This window comes from Malaya genurostris, chromosome 1 (genome assembly GCF_030247185.1).
Source record: "Malaya genurostris strain Urasoe2022 chromosome 1, Malgen_1.1, whole genome shotgun sequence".
Taxonomy (NCBI): Eukaryota; Metazoa; Arthropoda; class Insecta; order Diptera; family Culicidae; genus Malaya; species Malaya genurostris.
Window position 1 is genome coordinate 119,800,066 of NC_080570.1, and position 27,514 is coordinate 119,827,579.

The 27,514-nt window shown below is 40.1% G+C and overlaps 2 protein-coding genes across 3 annotated transcripts in view; one reads left to right on the plus strand and one right to left on the minus strand.

Moving 5' to 3' along the window:
• LOC131425619 (CAD protein) overlaps nucleotides 1-27,514 on the plus strand; it is a 62,038-nt gene that overhangs the window by 33,595 nt on the left and 929 nt on the right. Inside the window, exon 5 of the mRNA XM_058587645.1 lies at nucleotides 25,470-27,500. Within this exon, the coding sequence (XP_058443628.1) occupies nucleotides 25,470-27,500 (2,031 nt within the window). The remainder of the gene's footprint in view (nucleotides 1-25,469; nucleotides 27,501-27,514) is intronic.
• LOC131425620 (uncharacterized) lies at nucleotides 1,270-17,156 on the minus strand. Of its 2 annotated transcripts, none has more exons than XM_058587647.1 (4): nucleotides 16,601-17,156; nucleotides 3,944-4,081; nucleotides 1,994-3,884; nucleotides 1,270-1,926 (listed from the first exon to the last, which is right to left on the minus strand). In XM_058587647.1, the coding sequence occupies exons 1-4, from the start codon at nucleotides 16,984-16,986 to the stop codon at nucleotides 1,375-1,377; spliced, it is 2,967 nt and encodes a 988-aa protein (XP_058443630.1). In that variant the 5' UTR covers nucleotides 16,987-17,156; the 3' UTR covers nucleotides 1,270-1,374. The 2 variants fall into 2 exon arrangements, with proteins under 2 accessions (XP_058443630.1, XP_058443629.1); XM_058587646.1 differs by having other exon boundaries at nucleotides 1,270-1,944.

A 27,514-nucleotide genomic window follows, 5' to 3' on the forward strand; every position in this document is an offset into this window, starting at 1 on the left:
TCATTCGAGTCTAAGATTATGAAAACCGGTTCAGCCGTTTCTAAGAAATTTTAGTGATTTCTACTTTGGAGTACATGATCACTTTTTTTCGACACTTCCGGAATCTGGAACGAAGATTTGGTATACCCAAAATCAATGTATTTAGTCATCAACTAATCCAATTTGCCCAATTCAAGAATTATACGGCTCCAATGTTTACTTTCTAATCGATTATTTTCTCAACCGTTCTTTTAACTCCTGGATACTGGACTCGATCTCAGGTCTAGGTTAAAAATTCAGGTTCAGTAATCAGTTTTAAAATTCAGACACCAACTCTAAATCTGGATTTGGATTTTATACCTGAGTGATCATGGAAATGAATTCAGGACCACGAATTCACGAATCTTAAACTGAATTCTGAACCTAGATTCTGGCGTACTCGGATGCAGAAGATGATTACGACAGATTCTGGATCTTAATTATTGGCCTGCACTTTGATTCTGCCCCTCAATACACTGAACTTAGTCCTGGACTCTGTACATGGACCTGAATTCTGATCCTTGAATCTGGTTTTGATTCTGGTTTTGAATATTGAACTTTGACCTGAGCTCTGGACCTGGACCAAATTTTTTAACCTAAATTTGGGTTCTGGATTTGAGTTCTAAACTTTTATGTTGAACCTGAATTCTGAAAATTGTCTCGAATTACTATTGCGCTCCTTTGTCCAGAATTTATAAATTTTTAGGAATATGAACTGTAGTTTCTAATGAACAATGTAAAATATATAATCAGCCTCTGAAAACAAAACTGTTTATTGAATAAAGGAACAGGAAAGTTTGATCGCGCGTAAGCTAACATAACCTACCAATCGATACACCCTGTAGCTCAGGAACCAAAAGTCGGTTCCGGGTAAAATTCAATAGTAGCCAATGGGACAATAATACCTTTAACTTGGGCCTAAACTTGTGAACATCGTAACGCCATCTCTGAGAAAAATGAGTACATTCCATTTTGAAGTATACGACCACTATTTCTTAGATGGATTGAAGCAGAGGAATGCACTCCCTAAATGATTGTTTAATGTAGCGCTCGAAGATGCGATACTAAAATCCAACGTGCAGAGAATCGAAACCATCATAAACGCTTCTAGGCTTTACAAAACAGAGTTAATTGGATTATTGAATCAACTTGGAGAAGTATTTCGAAGAAATTGGTTTGTGGAACAGATACAATTTAGATAAATAAACTTCCAGTGTCGCAAAAAAAAAAAAAAATCTTCCAGTCCTCAACCATTCAATCTTAACGTAAAACCTTAGGTTAAGCGTTTATTGAAAACCTTTTCGATATCACAGTAGTAGTTCCTGAACCACGAGACAAATCTAACAACTAGGCCGTCTAGGAAACAACGGACACATTCCCGAGCAGTCGGGAAATGTCGTCCTGGTCGGTGGTCGGTGGCACGTTCAGCCGCGAGCTTGACGGTCCCGGATGAACCTGCACCGAAACCCGTTTGACAGCTCGTCGTCGGCGGTCATTTTCCGGTGATTGCCACGGTGAATCCGCAGGGGACTGGGGCACCTCCGGACTAAGGTTCGTGTACGAAGGACGCCCCGTCTGCTTCGGTGACTTCATGCGTACCCGTCGATTCTGGGGACTTTGAGCGATACTGGAGCGTTTGGGCAGAGCCGGTCCGTAACTGGTGTGGTGGATAGTTTTCTGAATTTCCCCACGCAAACTGTAGATCTTCGACAGAAACTTGCGAGCTTCCTCCACTCCATGGTCATCGCTCAGTAGACTACACAACCGTTCCGCCTGTTTCAGATAGATCAATCCTTGATTGAGCGATCGAAAGACGTACGACGTCTGGGCCATGTCGATAAAGTGCTGCACAAAAATGTTGTAAATCAATTGACGGCGAATGTTTTCCATGTGCTTCAGAGGACTGAACTGCGAATTGAAAAAGAACTAGATTAAACTAGATTTACACCCGAATTGTTCGACCGAGACCACTAACCATCAAATCGATTGAATCCACCGAAACACGTCGTTCTTCGATGGTTTTCTGGTCCTGTTTCTTCTTTTCCTTCTCCATGAACCGCACGATTCGGGTCCTCTGTTTACGTGATTCCACCTCCTGCTGGTTGAAATATGCCATCGATCCAACCGCAACCTCTTTCTCGTACCCATCGTCGTCTGCGGAATCCTCGGCGGCCAGATTCTCGCTATCGTCCCCGATCAGCGGATTGATAATCTTCAGAGGATTTTCGATGATCAACACCGAGTACAGTCGCTTGATGCGGATCTTCGGATAGAAAGTGACATTCCCGCCGGGCAGTTTCATGTTCCGAAGCGCTACCAGAATGTGCATCACCGGATTTTCGGTAATCCGAAAGATCCGTTTGTGTAACTCCACCAGTACCTTTTCGGGGATGTTCTCGAACAGATTCCGACTGGGCAGGAAGTAGTCCGGCAGTTTGTGCGTTTTAATGCGATCCAGTAGGGCGTTTAGGAAACGCATCAAAGCTTCCCCGAGATAGTCTTCCGGCCAGGCTGCGTAGTTGGACTCGCATTGCCAGAACAGATGGGCCCGTAGGTGTTCGTTACCGAACATGCTGACCCCCGAAGTGAAAGCCGGATCGACAAACGTTTTGAACAGGAGTTTCGTCAGCATGTAGATTTTTGTTTGGGTATTCGTCAGACAACTGTCCAGATAGCGTTCCGCTTCGGGAAATACGATTTTCCACTCCAGTTGACGGTACCGGTTGTTGCCCTGCTTCGGAGCATACCCGGAAGGGATGACGTGACAACCGAAGGATTTGACCTTCTGAATCATGGGAGGCGTTGGCCATTGGAATTTTTGCTTGTTCAAGGGGTTCACTTTAACCTCACGTTTCCGGTGAATCCATTCCACCGCTTCCCGTGGCCAAGGACAAAGAATGGCCGGGATAATTTCCCAACAACCACTATAGATCACGGCTCCTTTCCAAGTGGCCCTATCCAGATCTTCCGTTGCTATTCCCAGCTCCTGTGCCAGGGTATTCTGGAATAGGTTGATGAAGTAGGCCAGGAAACCTTTCGAGTTCAGATACTGCCGTTGTTCGGTGATGTATTCTACGGGGTTACTTTTCACCGCAAGACCTCCTTTCGCTAGGTAGCCCAGCTTGTCGGCATCGGATTCAGCATCCGAGTAGTAACCCTGGTTCAGTTCGGTTGGACAGTTTACGGTGGTCACGCAATAGTCCGGTAGAACCGTGGTGCTAACCGGATGCTCCTCACACATTCCTTTCATTATACTGAGCGGTTGATGAGTGTTGATTGCCGTGATGTAGGCGTAGTCGTACTCACTGCTCGGCGGAGACGTGGAACTGGTCGAGGTCGACGGAATAAGTAAACGTAGATTCATTCCGTAGATGCTACCGTTGGCCGTTTTGAGCGGTTTATTCGCTACGCTATCTCGGTAGTTTAGTTTGCCGAATCGAACAACTGGGACGTCCTCTTCCTCGTCATCTACCTCGTCTTCTTCATCCAAGGTATCACTTTCACTGGTGCTACTGTTTTTCCTGTTTTGCTTCGACCGTTGTTGTTTACTCAATCCGTTCGGTTCATCACCGTAAACACTCGCTCCGTTCTCGTTTATCTCATCCAGAGGCGACGGATTGTTCGGTTTGATGTATTCGGTACTCTTCAGCTTGATGTACCCGTGATGGCAGTAAGCTCGACGCCGTTTTCCGGCACTGTTCAGCTTCTCCTCCAGGCCGTCTTCGATTTCCAGCTTGTAGATGGGAGCATCCGTCAATATGCTGTACACCGAAGTCTCTCCCGGGTTGGATATTTCGATGTTGTCGTGTATGACGTAGCAGGTCTGCGAATGCAGAGGCTGTAGTTCGTTCTTCCGAATTCCATGCCTAGAATACCGTAAAAAATTAGTCGGTTTTTTTCGAACAACCATATTGTCATTACTCACTTCGGAAGAAACTTAACTCTCTGATCAACTGCATCCTGCAGTCGATCCGGCAGAATAACCGTTTTGCAGTGCCGCGAGATCCTACTGTTGTGTTTGTTCTCCAGCTGTCGGTTCCTTTCGACTGCATCCCACATTTCCCTGAAAGCAAAAAACGGGGGAAAGATAGCGGTTAGTCGTTAAACATGTTTGTCTGTACTGATAAGATTATTTTCGGTGCGGGATGTCTCTGTGGGGAACTGGTGGAAGGACAGACGACGAAGAATTGCACTATCAGCCGAAGCCAGAGATAGTTCATTCAGTAGAATGTATCTGGTGTTCGAAACTGCCTTTACTCGGTCAACCTGGGAGTGAAGGTCGTTTCGGAGGTATCCGACCTCCGTCGGTGGTTTACGATGCGTCATTGTGAAGGAATGTGTGCAATACTGAGAATAGGTGAATTATCGAATATTTCGTTAGCAGGGCAGTTGAGTCACATATTCATGTCGTTTTCGCTTTAGAAAACTGAAACTGGCCCGGGGTATAGTTATCAAACAAACACTTTTCACGAAACTGTTTTGGTTTCGAACTTAGCAACGGGGGTTTTAGCAAACCTGATACTAAAATCTGGTTTGAAACTGACTCGATTTTCAGTTCAATAACGTTAAAACAAAGATAAACTCAAGATTACGAACTTCCTATATGGGAGTTCGTAATCTTGAGTTTTATATAATCAAGGAAAAATCACTAAATTTCTGTTTGAGCTGTTAGTAGAATATTCTCACTAATAGTACTGTTGTTGTACCGTTGAATTCCACTATGTCACGTCATTACACTCTCACAAAGTCACTATTTTCACAGTCACTATTTTTCCGAAAGTGTACCAAACGTTATAATACAGATACGTATTTCGGAATATTATTTACATCCTTCTTCAGTGTATCGGTTTTATAAGTTTATTGAAAGAATGCTGCAGTGAAGTTCCTTTTATACAAACGTAACTAGGTAGAAACGTAAGTAGGTAAACCACAAAAGGAACAAAAAAATTGAAATGGAAAAAACAAATAACATAAAACTGGAAGAGTTAAGTGTTTTATATGTTTGTTTTTATCTTGGATATGGGTAGTTACTGGAAAAGCCAAGAAGATCTCGGTTTAATAAAGATAAATAAAGATCATGATCCTCAAAAAAAAAACAAGTTGCTATTTTTGACTTGAAGTGATGTGGTCAAAGTTGTAAGTGATTGTTTTTTCAACAAAGAACAATACTTGTTCAGTAATGGTGAACCCGAGAACTCTGTAATAGTATACTTTTATTAGCCCCTTGTTGATAAACATACAAAAGCGTCGCAGAAATACCATGGTTACGCTACATCACCGAAAGAAAATAAACAAAGTTTTCACGTTTGTTTGATCTGATTGCTTCTTACACCGTTTAAATATTAGACTAGTTGAATCAAAATTGAGTGACACATCACTCAAATTCATAAAAAGTGCACGTACTCTAAACTTTAGTTACCACCCATCTACTCATTTTTGCGTTAAGGGACGAAATTGTCAAAACTTGAGTAATTTTTACTCAAAATAAGAAAAAAATATTTTGTTCAAAATTTGAGTTCCTTGCTCTCAAAATGAAGAAATTTTTCTTCGTTAATTTTCATATACAAAGTTATTCTTCTTGCTTTTGAATGCGCAAAATAGTGATTCAAAACCGTTTCCTTTTAAACGTTTTGGAGTAAAAATTGAATTATTTTGATATTCTTATGTTGCGTTTTTCACTAAGCATAATTGAAACCACAAAACATCTATGATTGACGTTGATTCATGTTTTCAAAACCGGAACTAGAAACGGCAATGGAAAACGACGTATTCTTGCATTCTTAAATTCGATAAGAATATTCCGAGAATGAAAACGCACTGAACTGCAAGAAGTATTTTTTCACTCAAATGTTTAAAAACTCAACGCTTACTCTAATGTATGAATAAATGCGAGAGAACTCATTGCAACAAGTTTATTTTACTCAAATCCATACTCAAATTTTGACATATTGTTGCAGTTTATGAAATTGAGTAATCGCAACTCAAACCATGAGTTATGTTCAAAGAGCGTGTATAATAAATTACTGCTACATTCGAATACAAAGAACCGTGGAAAGTGCTGCGAGATTGTTCGATATCATGCATATTTGAACCAGGGCTAGTAAAAGTCATTTTCATTCACTCAAAATAAACGAAAATGACGAGAAATTGACGTCACTCTCAGCTTCGCTTGCAAACTGTGAGAACGAAATCCATGCCCAGTCAATGACATAAGCGGAACAGTAGTTTCAAAATGGTGTTCTTTCTTTCATTTGCCCTTTCAGTCATTTGCGTTTTCAGTGAAAATCCCATAGTATACAGTGTCGGTATTTAACCGAAGCTTCGAGAATCGAAAGCGACAGAAAAAGATTTCACAATTAATTTTACTTGTTGGCCCTCGAATTTGTAGTAGTTTTGGTTTCCAAAAAGGTTCTGGGACGTAATTACATCGATTTGTCATATTTTAGTCACTCTTTTTAGCTAAGTGTCACAGATTTTCAATACATCGATGAAAGAATGAGAAATTATGCTGATGCTCCTAGTGATGTATTTTTTTACTCGATTAATCAAAATAATCGATTAAAAGACTAAAGTAATCGATTAACGGCAGTGCCACTCATCGAGCTAATCGATTAATAGCAATCAAATAATCGAGATCTATATCAGTTTGTAGATAACGTTTAGCCTTAGGTGAGTGAGCAGATAGAGTAAGCGCGAGAAGCCGAGCCGAGCAGGTGCCTGACGTTAGCAGACCAAAAGTAAGAGGCATGCTTGGATTTGCTGTAAATATATTTTCAGCATCAAGCTCGACTCATCTTCTAGCGCTCACTCTGTCTGCAGCCTAGGGTTGAGCCGACGACACGACCTGCCACTCGTCTATCGAAACTGTATCGCAAATTTGACTACCCCTCAGTAACTGGTAATGTCAAAATGAAATCGTTGGAAAAACTATTGAAACTGGCAACACAAGATGATGATTTATTGATTTTGAATAACAGTTATCATCACCTTGGTTACTGCATATTGAAGACTTGAGAAATGTAAACAAATACAAACTGCCTCGAAGGGAAGATCTTTTTTTCGCAATTAGTTGCAAGTTCTCCGTATTCATCACCTGTTAGAGCCGTAGATCGATCAGTTTGATCAGAAAGAGGCTTTCGTCAGCGTTGGCTGGGGCTCAAACATGCAAAAAATGGCTTTTGAAACCAGCGCTATATGGTTGCCGTATGTGACCAGGATTTATTGTATTAGGTACTTTCAATGTGTTGTCGGTATTAGGTAACGATGTAACGACTTAGATTGATCAAGACTATCTACTTTGTTAATAAATTTTTAAAAGGTGGTGGAGTTTGAAGTCATCTGTCCAATAATCAAAATTTAGTACACATAAATGATAAAGCGGAGTAAAATCGGTATATCAATACTATTCTACGACATGCAAAGAAAAATCGTTTACAGCGAATCAAAGGTATTTTAAGGTTTGACTTTATTTTTTAAATTTTTTCCAGAGTAGCACTTCATCGGTACAAATACAGAACTCATATTTGTTCTTTTCTAATGACTAATGACTAATAACTGAAGTAAAACGATTTCAATTGTTCGCCAAATCATTCTTCATTCGCCACTTCTTTATTTGTTCCAAATCGTTCAACCCTCCTTATCAACCAGCGTACATGTTGTGAAACAACACGCCGTCATATTTTGAATTACAGTTACTCCTCTAATTCTACTCTCAGTGATTTGGAGGCCTTCGTAAAGTGCGCGTGATGTTCATCTTATAGAAATGGTACAAGTCTCCAGTCATGGTTAACGTACAACTTTCACAATCAAACGATCATGATTATCAATCCTTTTCTTCATACTATTTCGTTTTTTCCGCCAATAGCATTTTTCGTCAATTTATTGTCCTTAAATTGTGTATCTCTTCAGAATAATTAGTGAGTTTTAATCAAATTTTGCGCTGATGAAACAAAATGTATATTAATATTAATTTATAGAACTTCTTCAAATGGTTTGTTTATTTATTGTGGGGCTCCTAGGTAACTACTTCATAGCAACTTAAACAGTGTTGCTCCAGAACATTATTTTTATCATTATCAAGGGGTCGCAATATTTCTGGTAACTGACGGTAAATCGCTCACGATCACTTTTTATTCTGATTGTTCTTCGGAGTACCTGGTCGTGTCGTCGGTTGAGCTCTAGGACAGGACCAGACAACTTTATATTCACTTTTAGAGTCAGTTTTTGACCAGCTCACGATTGGTTGAAATTGGCATAAGTTAACACAAGACTTTAAAATTCAATAATAAATAATGGATATAAAAGTGTTGTCAGGTTCACCGTCATTGGTTTGTTTTGCTCTTAAAGTGGGAGAAGATAATTTTTTTAATTGATAACTGTTTGCATTGATCTGTAAATGAAGTAAGCATAAAGTGTCACGCAATATTTTGGTTCCAGAATCCAAGTTCTGAATTTAGTTTGTTTTGAATTCTGAATGTAAATGCTGAAAATGGATGTACCAGAATTATGAAGTGAAACTAGAATTCCGAACGTAAATTAAGGGTATACAGTTCCCAAATCTAGTCAAAAAATCAGTTCCAGAATCCGGAATTAGCATTCAGTTCCTACGTCATAGTTTGAATTTCTGAACCTGTAATCTGGATCTAAATTCTGAAATTGAATTTTTAAACAAAACTAAACCTGAAATGAAGCTCAGAATATAGGTAGAATAGATTCCAGGTTCTGAATTCAACATTTCAACCACATTTTCTTTTATTTTTGCTTGCTTTATTTATTTGGTGGATTAATTTCATTAATCGATTAATGCGTAATAATAATCGATTACACTAGTCGATTCTTCTTTTATTAATCGAAAACCTAACAATCGACTAATGCGAAAAATCAGACATCACTAATGCTCCCTGAAGACGCTAGTTTGGTTTCGTCTTGTCATATAGGAAAGAGTGACATTGCAAATTATACTCTCTCATTTTTTCAATGAGAAACGAAAATGCTTCGTCTCTCCTCGTTTGTACTGGTGTCGGTCATTTACGAATGTGACAGTAAAATATTGAAAATGAAGTTGTTGGAATGGTTTCTTTCATTGAGAATGCGTGACAATTTTAAGCTCTGATTTGAACATGATTTTTTACTAATATGAAAACTAACATCATTATAGTTGCCGTAGTGCGACTGGACGTTTATTGTTTCGGTTCAACTAATCATTGAACTGCAGCTGACGGTGAATCGAGTTCTATATGAATGGTACATGAAAAATAATTGACAGCTGTTAGGGTGGAAACTGGGTTAGGTTTGGCATCAAGCGAAAACTACATTAATGTTCTATATACTAAATAGTTTGAAGAAACTCAGAGATATTCGGAAGTATCTCTTCATTAGATTTTTACTGTTCTAATAATAAAAGAATTGTTGGAAAACATTGCAACATTGAAAGATTTTTGTACCGCTCAATTTTCTCGAAGATAGCTGAACCAATTTTCAAAAGTTTAGGTTCGTTAGAAAACTTCGAATGGACCATTGATGAAGTTTGAAGATCAAAAAGCTGTCTCTCATGGTTCCGGAGATATAATAGTATAAGTGACGTAACCGACGTACCACTTTTCGCTTTTCTCATATAGAAAGGTTATGCAATCACTGTGAAAACCGACATTTGAATCGAGGCCTGGAGGGCCGAGTGTCATATACCATTCGACTCTGTTCGTCGAGTACGCAAAATGTCTGTGTGTGTATGTATCGTTTTTTGCACTAACTTTTCTCGGAAATGGCTGGACCGATTTTTACAAACTTAGTTTCAAATGAAAGGTCCTGTGGTCCCATACGTAATTCCTGAATTTCATCCGGATCCGGAAATATAGCATAAAGTGTGTTAAACATTTTATACCATCACTGACAAGGGCGAAAAATCGTAAAAAGTTTTCTAAATCGACCTCAAATCTTCTCCATTTGACAGTTTTTATCAGTAGACTAACTAAAAATCAGAATATTTGTTATTTTAGTAGTAAAAGTTCAAAGACCGCAAAACAATCCGACATTTGTATAAAAAGTTATCAAAGGAAAACCGACACAAGGCTCATTCATTGATATATCTAGCACCACTGCTGCTAGTGATCATTAAGTGATGTAACCAAGGATGGCTTTTATCGTATCAAAGAACGTTCGCTGGCAACTCTTCAACGATTGAATCAGTGCCATCAAAGAGAGTTGGAAATCATCGCAACAACAAAAAAACGGCATGGCTCATTTAACATAGAATCGACACCAGTGCGAGAGCGAATTTCTCTCGATGATATTTCTGAGAATCAAAGGTCGGCACGCCGCTGTGGGGATCTTCTCTGAAGCAACAAACGGTCGCTTATTCTCGTTTCGCGATCCGATTCTATACAGGCAGTTGATAATTGCGATAGAATCATTTTACTATTGCCGCTTATTCTAACTATGTGCATATAATCTTTGTATAAGTTGTGTCTATGAAAATGTATGTGAATGCTCCACACAAGGGTTTTGAAATATTGCAACCTAGTATGAAAATCATCAAGTCGAATCATCGACTCGATTTTCTGCGATAATTGTCAACTTGCGATTCTCTCTTGGGAAATTCCACACAGCGGCGATCATTATCAGACTGCAATTTTTTTAAGGGCCGTGAAATACTCAGAGTATGAAGTGGAGCGAAGGAATGTAGAAAAATTCTCTCGCGGTTCATGCATTGAGAGACTCGAGTTCTTGTAGCATCTTCTACCGGATTGAAAATGTTGTATACAATATAGATAGCAATATAGCAGCTTCTGTGAAATTTTCGGCAATCACCAACACTGGATGTAACTTTCTTTTAACGTGCTATAATGGTTGATCTCAGCTATTTGATGTCTGCAAGGATTGTAACAGTTTCCGTTCTTGAAAATGGGTACTACAAGGGTTATGTTTATGCACTTGAAATGAATACCAGGGTAAAATTTTGTTGAAAATTTGTGCCCAAATGAATGAGAAAGACCGGGGATTATTTTCAAAAGCTTTATAGAAATGTTGTCATTTTCAGAGGCTGGACAAAGAAAAATTGAATTTTAGGGTGTAGGAAACATTTTCGATCGGATTTATATTGCTTGTATTCGGAATTGCTTCCGCTAAACAGGTTCCAAATACACTAAGGTCTTTTTTATGCCGTCTTTTTTTATGCGGTTTTTTATGCGACTTTTTTATGCGAAGTTTCAGAGTTATGCCGTTTTTTTTATGCGGTTATTTATGCGGTACGTGAATTCGCATGATTTTTAAAGCCTTAAATGTACAATGTACATTGTTGGTTGTATTTGTTCAGTTTATTCTGAGTTTTATTTAGTTTTTGGTTTTGGTTCGGTCCATAATCAGATTAGTATTTATCTAAAGTTTAGAGTGACAAGTGGAATTCAGTAAATTTTTGTTATGTTATATTACACACCTAGAAAAAAATCGTGTAAACTTACGTCTTCTGAGACCGACATATATGATCGCCAAAATGACTCAATTTTACAGTAAATCTAACTTTTTACTTTTTTATTTATGACTTCTGGTCAGTCAGTAATTTTTACTTTTTTCGGTTTTTTAACGATATCAAACTAACTGGAGATTATAAGAGGAGAAAGAATATGAAATCATAGAGCCATAGTACTCAAGGAAGAGCAAGGATGTGAAGAAGAAAGTGCGGAAAAGTGAGACGTGCCAAGGGTCATTTTAAGTAAGCAGAAGGCTTCTCGTATCTAAACTTTTACCCTTTACCAGAGGAGTCGAACTTAGGCATCTTAGCGATACGAGTCATCCGAGTCTCTGATATGTCAGAAAGTAAAGGCAAAGTTCGTTTGCCATTTACTGTCCGAACCGGCAAAAGTAAAGTTACGAGAAGTTGTCACATTCTGCCCACGACGGTTTCTCACGCAATGTGTATCATTGTGTTGATATTTTCTCATACAGTTAGTTCTAACACCGGAATGGAAGATTTGTCCGAAACTATTGCTTGAGTACCTGGAGTAAAAATTTGATGGGATTCCATCACACACAGCGATGAATGGAGCGCTGTCCGTGCGCCGCTTGCACCCTGGGACGCATAGCCATACGCTACAACTCCAGGCACTCAAGCAATAGTTTCGGACAAATCTTTTTTCGCATTCAGCTCACCAGTGCGTCAGCAGTTCATGTTGAACTGCTAACGCCACCTAATGGTTCAACATAAACCACTGAGCAGACGTAAAGTATTTGCTATTTATAAATCACTTACGGGGAACCGAAGTGCCATGTCTATGCTGACGTGCCGAAAGAGCAAAACAAAATGATGACATACTGTCCGCCAACAGATTGCAGTCATTTAGTCAAATATAAATTCACACGTTAGCTTGAAAGGTGGGGTATGTTTTACGTATATTTATATCATTATTGTAAAATTCAACCGTTTCGCTGATTACGTTCTTTTTTGCTGTGTATTTCTTGTTCGATCTTTTAACTATGTCAACTTTCCTAAAAGCGTGTTTTAGTGGAGCTAAGAGATTAAGGTTATTATGTTTTTTTTCTCACTTTTTCTGATAATTGGATTTAAGTTGCAATAGTTTCCAAAGGTCGTGTGACATCAAAGGGCATTGTTCACGTTTTAAATGATGATTTTTTGCTGATATCTTTTTGGCAACACTGTTTTTGACAGATAACGCGTGAATCGTGTCTTGTGTCATTGTCAAACCTATTCAGTTTGGTCTTTAATTTAATCATGGATCGTCGTTTAGTCTATAATTTAATCATGAATAGGCGTCGGTAAAGTTGGAGGAAAATCCACTTTTTTATCGAAAAAATGTGTTCCTTCAGCGCAGAACTTCTGAATGAATAGATACGTCAACAAGCAATATTTGGAGTGAATACCAGCCAGAAGCATTGCAAAAGCTATCAATGCATCCCAAAAACCTGCTTTAATCCACCTAGAGTGGTGTAATGATGCCTTTCTCATTTGTGTGGTATTCTTCAAAACAATTTTCTTTGATTCTTAAAACAACAACCGGAATCGGTTTGTTTGACCGTTTACTGATGAAAACTATCAATTGGAGAATATTTGAGGTCGATTTAGAAAACTTTTTACGATTTTTCACCCTTTTCAGATATGGGACTACAAGACCTTTCATTTGAACCTAAGTTTGTGAAAATCGGTCGCGCCATCTATGAGAAAAGTTAGAACACATATTTTCATTTTTTGCATATTTTACCCCATAACTCAGGAACCGAAAGTCGGATCCAAATAATATTCAGGAATTTTGTATGGGACTACAAGACATTTCTTTTGAATCTAAGTTTGTGAAAATCGGTTCAGCCATCTCCGAGCAAAGTTTGTGTAAAAAAGCGATACATACACACATACGCACATACACGAATGGTATATGACACTCGGCCCTCCGGGCCTCGGTTCAAAAGTCAATTTTCACAGTGATTGCATAACCTTTCTATATGAGAAAGGCAAAAAGTCACTGTTTGGTGTGGATTATGAGCCGGTGGCAGTATTTGTGAAATACCGGCTGATGTATTGGAGAGAGTGTGCCAAAATTTGATTTCGCGCATGGGCAGTCTAAAGCGGAACCGTGGCCAACATTTGCATGAAATCATCTTCAAACATAAAATTATATTGACTATACCAATAGATTTCAATAAAGATTTCATAAATTTTCTCAAATTTTTTGTTTATTTTTTGAAAATCAAATCCTATACCTCTTTAAAAAAATCACTCTTCACATTTATTGCGTTGGTATAGGTCTTGGTAGACTGCAGTAACATATGTTAGCTTCCAAATAAGCCTAAGTTCATTGAAATTTGTTCTGGCATCTTCGAGAAAATTTAACCGATGAAAGATGTGCGGTTAGTCGTTTACATCACTTGTACCATTATATCTTCAGAAACGAACTTAGGTTTGGAAAACTCGGCTAAACCATCTCTGAGAAGATTAAGCAGTAAAAAACAACGCGTTTTGTTGGTTATGTCACTTATATCATTATATCTATGGAACCAGTAGTTACAGCCATTTTATCTTCGAACCTTAGCAATGGTTCTGTAGTAGCTTTCAAACAAATCAAAGCTTGTTCAAATCGATTCAGCCATCTCAAACCGAGAAAATTGAGTGGTAAAACATCTTTGAAAAGTGCACGAACACAAACACACAGACATCAACCGATCTCGTCGAGCTGAGTCGAATGATATATAACCCTATGGGCCCAGAGGCGTTCGGGCTTTCTAGCAATTTAATTACCTTTCTATAGAGAACATTATTAAAAGCCCAATCACAAAGCAAACATTAAGCTTGAAAAATTTGCACAGAAGTAACAGAGGCGCCGATTCAAACGGGACAATCAAACGCTGGTGCCCGCTGTGTGTTCGAGACATGCAAAATTCTGCGCTCCTGTTACTTCTACAAAACACATTCATGCAAAATTTCACTTTATTTGAATCTAAATAGTGCATGAGTGTGAATCTTAACCAGCTGGAAATAAAACAAAGTTTTTCATCGCTTCAACAACTATGTGGTGATTTTACTGCCGGTAGCTTAATTATCCATGAAATGAAGGGAATTCCCCTTTTCATGATTTTAAATGTCGCGTTTTCCTTATTCCTGTAGGCTTACTGTTGCACTAATTTTCATAACCCTCGTTGGGGGATCAACGATTTTAGACTTAAATCATCTGACACTCATGTTTGATCTTGTTCATATGTGATTTTCTCCCGCAACGCTCAAAGCTGATCGAATCACCCAATGATTGATCTTACATGAATCAAGAATAATTTAAGTTCAAAATCACTACCGATTTTCTGTGACGGGAGATTAGTAGCGATTTTTATTGTTGTGATTCAAAGATCACTGATAAACTGATCTTTAAAAGAACAGATCGGGAGAAAGGTCAGAATTTTAAAATAAAAATAGAATCTAAATGACATCGGGTATTCATCACTGGCAACAATAATCAAACAAGAAGTGAGGATAGATGAATGCTGCTAAAAAATGAAAATTTATTAGGAAGAATCGTCAGAGAAAAGACCCGAACTTTCAACCTTCCCCGTGGAGATGCTCTACCAACTACTATACTCTGGTATATGTGGGAGTACATTCTAGAAGGAAACCCGAAAAAGTAGCGCGAAACACCGTCATGATACTGTGCACGTGCCGGTTCAAGTTCATACTGCTTCATGACTGCTCCAATCATTCGTCTGACTTATTCCCCCTACTCTGTACCAAGGTAAGGCAGGATGGCTTAAAAATTTTCATAATTTGTTTGCAATTTCTACCTACGAAAAGCTGAGTTCAAGACAACTCGAAATTAAAAACACATTGTTAAAACCAGCACAGTTTGATTTTTCAGTAACTGTTGCAAGAGAGAGAATCCTTGTCCCTCGTCGTCCCGGATTGAAAATAGTCCAGTAACCTATTATGTAGTAACTGTGGCATACGACAAAGTATAAAAACTCTCTATCCGTCCTGTCTCAACGAGAAACAGAGCAAGAAGAATTAGTGAGACGGATGTTTAAAATAGTCGTGTGGGGTCAGCAGCAGCAGATAGTGATACAGTATAAACTAGAACCGGCTCGTGCACAGTATCATGCACGTGTTTCGCGCTACCTAATCGGGTTGCTTTCTGCAATGTATTCCAATGTGTTGTTAGTTAGTAGAGCATCGTCACGGTACGAAGAATGTTAGAGTTTCGGGATGTTTTCTCTGACGATTTTTCAGTGATGAAAAATATAAATCGTCTAAGTTTTGATAAAATGTTCAGCTTAATTTTGTTTAGCAAATACCGATTATTTCGTCCAAGTATATTCAACACTCTCCTCAATAGTCTCACCGGTTAGGAACAAAAATAGTAAATATTTAGCAAACCATATGATATCATGACTGAATTCCATTTCCACAAACTTATCAGAAAGTAGTTTAATCTGATCAACACTGGATACTACATCAGTAGGTCAATAACAATGTTGCAATCCAAACAAACACAAAGTTTGTTTACTCTGCCCCGTCAAGTTGATTTGATTAGTGTTCGGAATTCAAGTCTCTCACTTTCCACGTTCTCCTGGTCAGTAGCCTAACAATAGTAGAACAAATGCACTTGAAAACTACAACAAACTCTTCGACGATCTCGAACGCTTCGTTGTTTTCAGCGCTAGTTGCGAAATGTTTTGAACGAATCCTGATGGTAAATTTCAACAGAAGCACATTCGAATTCATCTTCCGTAGATTTTGGATTCCTAAACCAATTTTCCTCGCCTCTCTAATCAACACTTTTCCCACCTTCACCGTGGAAAATGAGTTGGCATTAATTGTCATGATTTTATCGAAACCACTTAATTTTTCATTTTTTGCACACCCTTCAGAGATCATCTTATCGAACAACTGTCGTCAAACGAATCGGGGACTGATAACGCAGCAGCAGCGGCAGCACATCTCACTTCAAGGAAACACGGTTTCACACTGCTTTTCGGTCCAATCAAATCAAACCATTTTTTTTTTTTGGTGTTGCTACATTGAAAACACTTTCCAGCTTTCCACCGAACAAGATGAGAGAATGATTTCATACTTCCAGGAATAAACCGAAACTACCTTTCATAGTTCCCGTAGAACTGCACCCCGAGCAGAAGCTGGTTCAGCACGAACACATCACTGTTGAACGCCAGCTGATCCTGCATCCGGCGAATCGCTTCCGAATCGTAATCACTTTCCTCCAGTTTGGCCTTCGATTTCCGCACGATCGGCGGTGGTTCACTGTCCTTCAGGTCTTCCAGTTTTGATTTTCGTTTTTTCCGGTTCTTTTTCTGAGCCCGCTTGGCTTCCTTTTCGGCCCGTTTTTTCCGTTTCTCCTGCTGTTTCCGTTCGGCTTTCACTTCCTTGGCCCGATCCCGGGCACTTTGTTCGCGACGTTTCTTCCGGGCTATTTCCGCCTCCCACGGGTTGTTCGGAGTGGATTGCTTGGAGGCGGAACGGCCCATTTTGACGTTTGACGTTTGACGACGTTCGAACCGCACTACAAACCGTCAACGGACGAAACCATTTCGAGGATTTCCGTGCCACCCGCTAGAGTTGAGCTAACCAAACTGAATACGTGGATACGTTCGATGGTGGTGAAAAAATTCGTTTCGCCGTTCCGTCGCTAGCGCGTTATCAGTGAGCACTGCGGTGGGTCCGTCCATTAGTGTGATGGGACACGGTGCTTATAGTGAGCCAACTTGTCGGAAAGGTACGAAAGAGAGAGAGAGAGAGAATGGTTTGGTTTGTGATTTTTTTTCAAAGGTTACTTAGACTGGGCCTTTATGAACCATTCTTTCTCTTGACTGATGACGCATCGCCGATTGTTGATGGTTTGTTGAAGAATGTGAAGCAGTGTTGCCAAAAGAGTTCTACAAACCAAGAGGCAATGGTCCGGGTGAGCAAAGTTCTATAATAAAAACGCGCTTTATCCACCTAGCAGTGAAATGATACCTCTTTTTATTATTTTGCATGAACATCCGTCTGTGTTGTTAGTTCTAAAATTAATTTAAATGATTTCTACAAGCATTCAGTTAGAATATAAATTACTAGCTCAATTTCCCAGCGGTGCCTGGAAATGTTTCGTAAAGGCGAGGCCGCAAAAAAGTTCTCGAAATTGTCCTGCCCAGTGAAATACTTAGATTGTAATGAAGCACAACTCAGACTGCAACGGCCAGTGTCCCTTCTCAGATCTCACAATAATAATAATTTTCACGGTATTCTCGTCATATCGGGTCAATTTTTTGTTGTTATGTTTTCCGTAAAATTCGATCAATTTTACCTTACACTTACCATGTTTGGGGCACTTGCTACACTCCCTTTCCCTTAAAATAACCTTATAATTTTCTTTGATATAAAAGTATTATCTGTATTTGTGAAGAAGCATCGTTTCTCGTCGAATAAATTTCACATTGAACTCCCCGTTTTTTAGTGAACTTACTACAGCTCTCCTCCATGATTACCCTTATGATGACCTCTGAGTAGTGTAGAAAGTATCTGTGCTCTTCGAAAAGTGTCGATTTCCACCTTTGGTACATGTGCCAAACTTGTTGGCGATTCGTTTGGTTGTTTTGCAGTTATGTTATGAAACTTACGTAAAGCTTGCTTCAGATAGAATTGAAACAAAGACAATTGCCTGTATTTCAGTTATTTATTATTGAATTCAAGATCTTTTTTTATACAAATGTAGCGTTTTCTTCATACTTTTAAGAAAAAATACGGATAAAATTATTCGTCACGGTTTCGAAGGAATTTTTTCTGTAACACGGCTCATTAGGCGGCGCACACCTTCTACGTACATCGTTTTAGCTATCTTATTCCATCAGGTTTGATGTCTTTGACAACCTTTCCCTTTGCCTTGAGTCTCCTCTTCATGATTGCCCAGTATTTCTCAATAGGGCGGAACTGGGGGCAGTTGGGTGGGTTAAGGTTTTTCGGAACAAACTGGACCCCTTTCTCTGCATAATATTCTTGAACGACTTTGCTGTAATGACAGCTTGCCAAATCTGGCCAAAACATTACGGGATGGTCGTGGGATCGAATGAACGGCAAAATTCGTTTTTGGAGACACTCTTTATGTTATAGTTCCGATTATTTGCAACGAAAACTTTCGTTTTTTTGCCACAACTGCAAATGCCCTGCCAAATCAAAAATTTTCTTGCAAATTTGTCGGCAAAAACAAATTTAAAGTTGGCTGGAACATCCCTCCGAGCCGTTGCCAAGTAAAATTTTTGACCTGGGATTTGTCCGAAGACAGCCTTGACATAGGTTTCATTGTCCATCAGAAGACACCCGTCGAACTTGGTCATTTAGTTTCCGAGCACGAATTTTGACCACACTATTCTGTTTTATGGTACGATTTGGCTGTTTGCTAGCTCGATACGACTTGATTCCTTCCCGGAGTCGAGTTCTCCGCACGGTACTATGGGCAGCACCGAATTTTCTGGCCAAATCACGGTCCGACAGATTAGGATTCCTCTTAATCGTCTTCAAAATTTTACCGCGCAGTTTCCGGTCGACAGTTCCACATCGACGATTGGCTCGAGGCTTCCGAATCGTCGTCAATGTTTTCTTATAACATTTGATAACGCACCATACAATAGTACAAATATCAAAAATTTTTCTACGTCCCAGAAAGTCGATTTTTTCAAAAAAAATTTTTTTGAGATAACACTAAATCTCGACGTTTCATGCGATTTTAAGATTTTTGGCATCAAAAAATATGTTCGATTTCGGAAATTTCATGTACTCCCCCCTATGGTGCTTTTCAAGATCGAAAATTTTCAAACTTTAACCGCACCCCTTACCCTTGTCAGATTTAGCTCAAATTTTGCAAGAGGACTTTTTTCGAGATGCGTAAACTTCTGAACAATAGCGCTTTACGAAATTAGGGGTGATCCCAGAATATTGGCACCCTTATATACATTAGAGCGGTAAAAAACAACGTGTTTTGTCGGTTTCGTCACTTATACCATACATACTATATTTGATCTTTGAACTTGATCAATGGTCCGACACACACATTTTCCGATCTTGTCAAACTGAGTCGAATGGTATATAACACTATGGGTCTCCGAGGCTCCGTTTAAAAGTCGGGTTTCCAGCAATTCTAATACCTTTCTATAGAGAAAGGCTACAAGTTGCGTTGCATCCGAATTAGCAATAGAAATACTATCTTGCACGACTTTGAAATTCTTGCCCTTCTCTTGTTTTACAAATAATGGGACAAAAATTGAATCTCAAAACTTCCTCCTTTTAGTCTAAATCTCTCCCCTTGTTTGACGACAAATAAGATAAATTTTATTTATTTTTTTATTTATTTTATTTATTTTATTTTGGAGGAAGGAAAAGCCCAATGGAGATGAAATTTGGCAATCTCTCTCTCCAGCAGGCATAAAACCTCCTCATCATTTGTATCAACAGATTACAATGATCCAACCGATACATTTGGCCTTTACACTAACAATTAAAACTAAATCTATAACCCTATCTATAACTGGTTGATGACACTAATTATTACAGGGTAGTAATAGCGCTGTTGCTTAAAAAGTGAGAGAAAAGAAAAAAAAGTGAATAGGTAAATGTTATATAAGGGTTGGTGTGGGGATGGGGTGGTAAACGAGAGTGGGCTAACGACGGTGTTAGAATCGGCATGTAGATCGAATTAGTGACCAAAAAAAATGGTGGAAGACAGAGAAAACGACGGGGTTAGAATCGGCATGGAGATCTGGTTAGTGATCGAAAAACGGAAAAAGTAGAAGGGACGACCGAGTTAATTCCGACGAGCGAATCTAGTTAATTTCCAATGGAGATTGTGGAGAGACGGAGTGGGATAGATCACAATAATCCAGCAGATACCATGTCGTATACTTATTACTGATAATTAAAACTACCCCTATTACTAACCTTAATACTTAAGAAGTAGAGAAGTAATTCAGAAATAATTTTTTCACGGTGTTGCGAGATAAGTGAAAATCGAACAAGTGAGAACATCGATTAAATAGACGGCACATACTAGAAAACGGTTCGATATAGCCGTAATTAATTGCGAGCAGATTGAATTCTGAGAAATGGATGAGATCGGAGGTTGCGAAAATTAATAGATAGGTTCAGTTTATGTAACAATTCGGGGCAATCGGTTTGAGATTGAAAGAAATCCGCCACGAAGATAGCTCTGCAAATGTCTCGGCGCACGGATAACAAGTCTAAATCGATAAGTTTACAGCGCTCACTATAGCTGGGCAGGTTGTTGGGATCCCTCCAAGGAAGACTGCGAAGGGCAAACCGAATAAGTTTATGCTGAATAGCTTCTATGCGTTGGATGTCGAGTTGATAATAAGGAGCCCAAACGACTGCAGCATATTCGAGTATAGAGCGAACCAGTGCACAATATAGTGCTTTAAGACAATATATGTTATTAAAGTTCTTTGTAATGCGAAATATTAAGCCTAGCATCTTGGAAGCCTTAGAGATCGTATACTCTACGTGATTCTTAAAATTAAGTTTTGAATCCAACAGAACTCCTAAATCCTTGACAGTCGATTCTCGATTGAGAATAGTCTGGGAAATGGTATAGTCGAATACAACAAAGAAATCACGGAACATTTTGAAGCGTTCAAGACCATTCTATTGAGGTCGCACCAACTGGAGAAGATATCTAACTGTTTCTGCAGGAATCTGGCATCTTCCAGGTCTTCAATTTACAATTTAAAATCGTCGGCGAATGATAGTTTTTTACATTGCAGCGCAAGGTTCAAATCATTCAGGTACAGCAAAAATAAAAAGGGTGCGAGGTGACTACCTTGAGGTACCCCCGAGTTGGTAAGAAAAGGGTGCAGTCACCGATTTTAACTATCATAGTACGGTTAATCAAATAAGACTGCAGCCAGTTAAAAAAAAAGGACCGCTAAATCCAAGTCTTCCTAGTTTTGCAAAAGCTATTTGGTGATTTATTTTATCAAAAGCAGAGGAGAAGTCAGTATATATAGCGTCAACCTGCTGTGGTGCCTGAAACGACTGAATAACATAGGAAGTATAACACACAAGATTCGTAGATGTAGATCGTTTTGGCATGAAACCGTGCTGAGTTGAAGATATATAATTAGAGCAATTGTGCTCATCGAGAAAAATCTGAACGTCTGAATTAGATTTTCGCAAAATTCGAAACATTTTGTTTCAAATTCCCCCTGTTAGCAAACACTTACTATATACCCCCCTTAAAATTCTTATAGCAACCTATGAACATCATTAATAACCAAGCCAAGTTAGGTGTTGTTTCGGAGTTATGTTCGATCATTTGAACAATTTGAGCTTTGCACCCCCTTGAATGAGACCCTTAATTTATTATCCCTCCTCCCTTAAAAATACTTTTAGGATTATCTGAAGTGCAAATAATATCTGTACTTACCGATTAAGTATCGTATTTTGACCGATTCTGGCTATCCTGATTCTCGGTATCCGATTCCAGAAGCATCGGAAATAATGGTCATCTATTCCAAAACGGATCTCACTCACTTTTCTCAGCGATGGTTTGATTGTTTTCCACATATGAATATAGGTTCAAATGAAAGGTCTCGTGATCTCGTATTGAATTCCTGAATTTCATCCGGATCCATCATCCGATTGCGGAATTACAGGGTGAAAATTATTAAATTATTGATACCGTTACTAAAACCGGTAAGTAAGACACGTAAACTAATTTCTAAACTTGTCTCAAAACTATTCCAATCGATTGCCATTGTCAGTAGACGACCAAACAAATCAATGTCGGCTTTTTCGATTCCCGGTTTTCGACTCAAAAATGGATCCCAGTCACTTTCCTTGAACCGACTTCGATTGTACCGGTTCCCGGATACCGATTTCGGAAGTACCTGCAAGTCTGTAGGTTATACTAGTTGATGGATAAATCTTTTTGTTTTTCAAGAATCAAACAAAATTAAATCTCCTCCAATATTCGCTTCGAGTGGGGGCCCTATGCCAGATCCTTATAGTATTTCTTGATGAACGACGCAACTTCCGGCAGGCTTTCCGTACTATAAATTTCCCCGTTCACGGCCAGTCTGGAACGAAAGAAGAGCTGCTTTGACATCCTCTCCTCGCTAATTCTCAACCACATCAGCATCTTTTTATGGAACTTGGTGTGTAAAATGAATTTCACCTCGGAGTTCACTTTCTACGTGGGGGAAGTAAAATACGAAGTGCCCTGCCAGTCGTTGCCATGCAGAGTGCGATAGATCTCGTCGTCCATCACCACCGCTACGTCGCGATTCGCAGGGAAAATCGAGCTCATTGTCTGCAGCTTCGAAACCAGTGGAAGCGCTTCCTGACATATATGTTCATTTATTTATTTATTTATTTATTTTTTTATTTGAAGCAGGGAAAAGCCCACTGGATACTTATTAAGAATCTCTCTCCAGTAAGTATAAAACCTCCTCACCTTTTGTACCAACAGATAATCACATCCAAATGATACATTAATTAATTATAATAAAATACAAGATACACTTACAAACTAACATAATATACTTAGAACTCACAAACTTGAATACAAATATACGAATTATAAGTAATGTCATTCTTAGATCAAGTTCTTAAAAAATACTATAAATGAGCGTCTTAAAGTAGTACGAGACAGATTGAAATCAAAAATAGTATAACAACGATTAAATATACGAATCATGCTTGATACAGGTTCGTCCTTCGCATAAATCGTTCTAGCAAACTGGGGGACAAGAAAAGGGTTATTCCGAAAAGTTCTACGTTTGATATTTATATCGAGTTGTCCGAGAAGGCTGGAGCAGTCGATGTTTCCCAGAATTAAATCGGTAACAAACATTGCTTTCGAAACATTGCGTCGATCACTAAGCAACTCAAGTCCAATGGGATTACATCTAAGTTCGTATCTGGGAAGGTTATGGGGGTCTCTCCAAGGCAGCTGACGGACGAATTTATGCTGCACAGCTTCAATGCGTTGTACCCCGTTATGGTAATAAGGTGACCACACAACTGCAGAAAACTCGAGAACAGAGCGAACCAGGGCAATATAAAATGCTTTCAAGCAGTGTATGTTACTGAATGATTTCGTCATTCGGAAGATGAATCCGAGTTGTCTGGATGCCTTAGAAACGATATATGATATATGATCGCAAAAAGTTAATTGGCTATCAAGTAGGACTCCTAGATCTTTAATGCAGCTTACTCTATTTAGCTCGGTCCCATGAAGCGAATAGTTGAAAATGATCGGTTTTCTTTTGCGACTGAACGTTATGATAGAACACTTTGAAGCATTTAGTACCATCCTGTTGACCTGACACCAATTTCCGAAAATATTAAGTTGTTGTTGGAGAAATTTAGCATCGCTTTGGCTATCAATTTTTAAAAACAGTTTAAAGTCGTCTGCATACGAGAGCTTCAAGCACTTCAGGGAAAGATTAACGTCGTTGATGTAAAGCAGGAACAGAAGAGGTCAAAGGTGACTACTTTGTGGCACATCATAAGTGATGGAAAACGAATTAGAAACAGTGTCACCAATTTTTACCGACATTTTGCGGTCAACGAGATAGGACTTTATCCAGTCTACAAATCTACCATGGAATCTAAGGTGGTTGAGTTTCGCTAGAGCGATATCATGATTGATCTTGTCGAAAGCAGCTGATAAATCGGTATAGATAGAGTCGGTTTGATGACCCTTCTCCATCTCAGAAATGATGTGCGATGTGCAACAAACGAGATTTGTTCCCTCGGGCCCGGACTTTTTCAGGGGACCTAGGAATTCGAAGATTTAAAAATGTTTCCTATTGCTCATAATCAAATTCAAATCATCATGCCGTTTTGCTCATTCACTTCTCCAAGATAGAGTGAAGATAGAGCTCACTTATCGAAGAGGGCCGGTATTGAAATCCCCCCGAGCCCCGTTTTATTTTCTCGGCGGGCCTGGTGATTACAAACAACTTTTGTGAAGACACCAACTAATTTCCCGTTTCGGACCACAGTGCAATGGCTGAGAGACTTTTCAAATACACAAAAATAAGTGCGTCTCCATCGCAGCAATCGTTTGTTACATTGCCTGGCTAGGGACGATAATTGAATCTGAGCATTTCGTTCCTTGGCCTACTAGGTTTTTTATCGTCATTGCTAACCTCAATCAGATGAACACATTTTGACAGTTCAGCAGTGCTGTTTGTAAACAGAGATTTTTTGTTTGTCTGTTGACGAATTGGATGAGACCATTTACGGTCCATATCGCCGAAATAGAGTTAGAAAACATTTGTTCACGATTGAGTACGGTTTGTTTTTGAGATAAGATTATAGTTTCGAAGTGTAAAGATGATTGTTTAAAATGTGTTCTTCGATTTTCGTTAAAGCTTGTTTTTAAACAGTACCGCTGAACGGTCAAGGATGAATGCTTGTTCATTTGTGACGTCACGATAAAAAATCTAATGATGCCGTTTTATTTGTTTTGTGATTCTATATCAAAGAATCGAACTGTTAGACTCAAGTAATCCGGTTGAAATGAGACTACCTCTGATTAAACGATCCTGCATATTTTAATGTACCACTATTCATATATCGCTTTGTACAACATTAGATAAGAAAAGAAAATCAATTCAGCAGTGTTCCAAAAAACTCCGACATAAAAACGTGGAAAAAAAACACTCTCAACCCCTTCCCACTACTAGAGTCCAAGAGATCTTCCCAATCAGTTCCGCAAAATCTGCCACTGATAAGAGCGGACTGTTTCGCGGATGCCACCGCTTCTTTTTCGTGTGGAAGCCAATTTATGGAAAAGTAGTGGCCAATTATCATGATTGCCTGCCTGGTTTCCCGTTGAAGATTGTTTTCCGATAGACTCAATGGCGGTTGCTCGATTGCTTGTTCTGTGTGGTAGTTCCGTGTTGTTAGAATTCTTATGTAAACCATGGGCTGTTTTTATTTCTCTTTCAAACAGGTGGAATGTGTTCAGTGGACTTTTGATGCGGCTGTCACGGGCGAGGAGAACGGAGGCGCCGGTGAACTGCGTCATTTGGCGGAATTCCTGGCTAACAAACAGTTCGATATGGTTATCAATCTTCCGATGAGGGGAGGCGGGGCCAGGCGGGTGAGCTCGTTCATGACCCATGGCTACCGAACTCGACGGCTGGCCGTGGATTATTCGATTCCGTTGGTTACCGATGTGAAATGTACGAAACTGTTGGTCGAAGCGATGAATCGGATCGGAAGGGCTCCGCCCATGAAAACACACACCGATTGTATGTCCTCGAGGGCTATGGTCAAGCTACCGGGTTTCATTGATGTCCACGTGCACGTGAGAGAACCAGGAGCAACTTACAAAGAGGATTTCGATACGGCGACGGCTGCTGCTCTGGCCGGAGGAATTACCCTGATCTGTGCTATGCCAAACACGACACCTTCGATTGTGGACCGGCAAGCGTTTCTGCTGGCTCAGGAGCTAGCCCAGAAGGGAGCCCGTTGTGATTATGCTCTTTTCGTGGGAGCTTCTTCCACGAATTTCGCGACAATCAACGAACTGGCTCCGCAGGCCGCCGCTCTGAAAATGTACCTCAATGAAACGTTCACCACTCTGAAGCTGACGGACATGCTGGTTTGGCAGAAGCACCTGTCGCATTGGCCCAAACGTGCTCCGTTGTGTATCCACGCGGAACGTCAATCGACTGCCGCCGTCATCCTGCTGGCCTCGTTGGTAGACCGTCCGATCCACATCTGTCACGTTGCTCGCAAGGAAGAAATCCTGATCATCAAAGCTGCGAAAGAGCGAGGATTGAAAATTACCTGCGAAGTATGTCCCCATCATCTGTTCCTCTCGACCAGCGATCTGGATCGGATAGGGCATGGCAGAGGTGAAGTTCGACCGATTTTGGGTAGTCTGGAAGATCAACAGGCCCTCTGGGATAATCTGGACGTTATTGATGTCTTCGCCACCGATCATGCGCCACACACCCGAGAGGAGAAAGAATCGGCTAAACCTCCACCGGGTTTTCCCGGACTGGAAACGATTCTTCCGCTCCTGCTGAACGCCGTCAACGAGGGTCGACTAACGGTTGAGGATCTAATTGCCAAGTTCTACAAAAATCCTAAGCGAATTTTTAGTCTACCGGAACAACCGAATACCTACGTTGAGGTGGATTTCGACGAAGAATGGACCATTGCCGAGTGTCCACCGCATTCGAAAGCCCGTTGGACGCCGTTTGCCGGCATGAAAGTGAAGGGACGGGTCCATCGGGTAGTGCTACGAGGTGAGACGGCATTCGTCGACGGAGTTGTGTTGGTCAATCCCGGCTACGGGCAAAATGTGCGTGAATGGCCACTTAAGAAACCCACGGTGGCACCATCGGTCGAAAAGATCAACACATCGTTGGATGGGCTGGATTTGCTGTCGATCACCAAATCGTTGGATACTTCGCGTCAGGGTGCGGCGGATTATTGGGACACGGATGGACACACCAACGACGTGTTCAGTAAACTGTTGGCCACGGGTGGTCATGATCTGGCCAACAAACTGGGAGTTCACTTTGGGGATCCGACGATGCGAGCCGTTTCGCCGTTGCCCCGAATCCGTTGTGATTCTACCAGTGCCTACGGGAAGGAAGCCCATCTGCCACCAACTCCGAAGGAGAGAAGCTTGACAGGAAAACACGTTCTCAGTGTCGGTATGTTCGGCAAGGAACAACTAAATGAGATCTTCAATGTAGCGCAAACAATGCGCGGACGGGTGACGAAAGATCGACCCCTGGATGATCTTCTGCGCGGGAAGGTAATGGCTTCGGTGTTCTACGAGGTCAGCACAAGAACCAGTTGTAGCTTTGCTGCCGCCATGCAGCGACTGGGCGGCCGGGTGATCTACATGGACGAAACCAGTTCGTCGGCAAAGAAGGGAGAATCACTGGAGGATAGCATTCTGGTGATGGCAGGGTATTCGGATGTGGTTGTACTGCGGCATCCGGAACCCGGTGCGGTGGCGGTAAGTTTTATTGT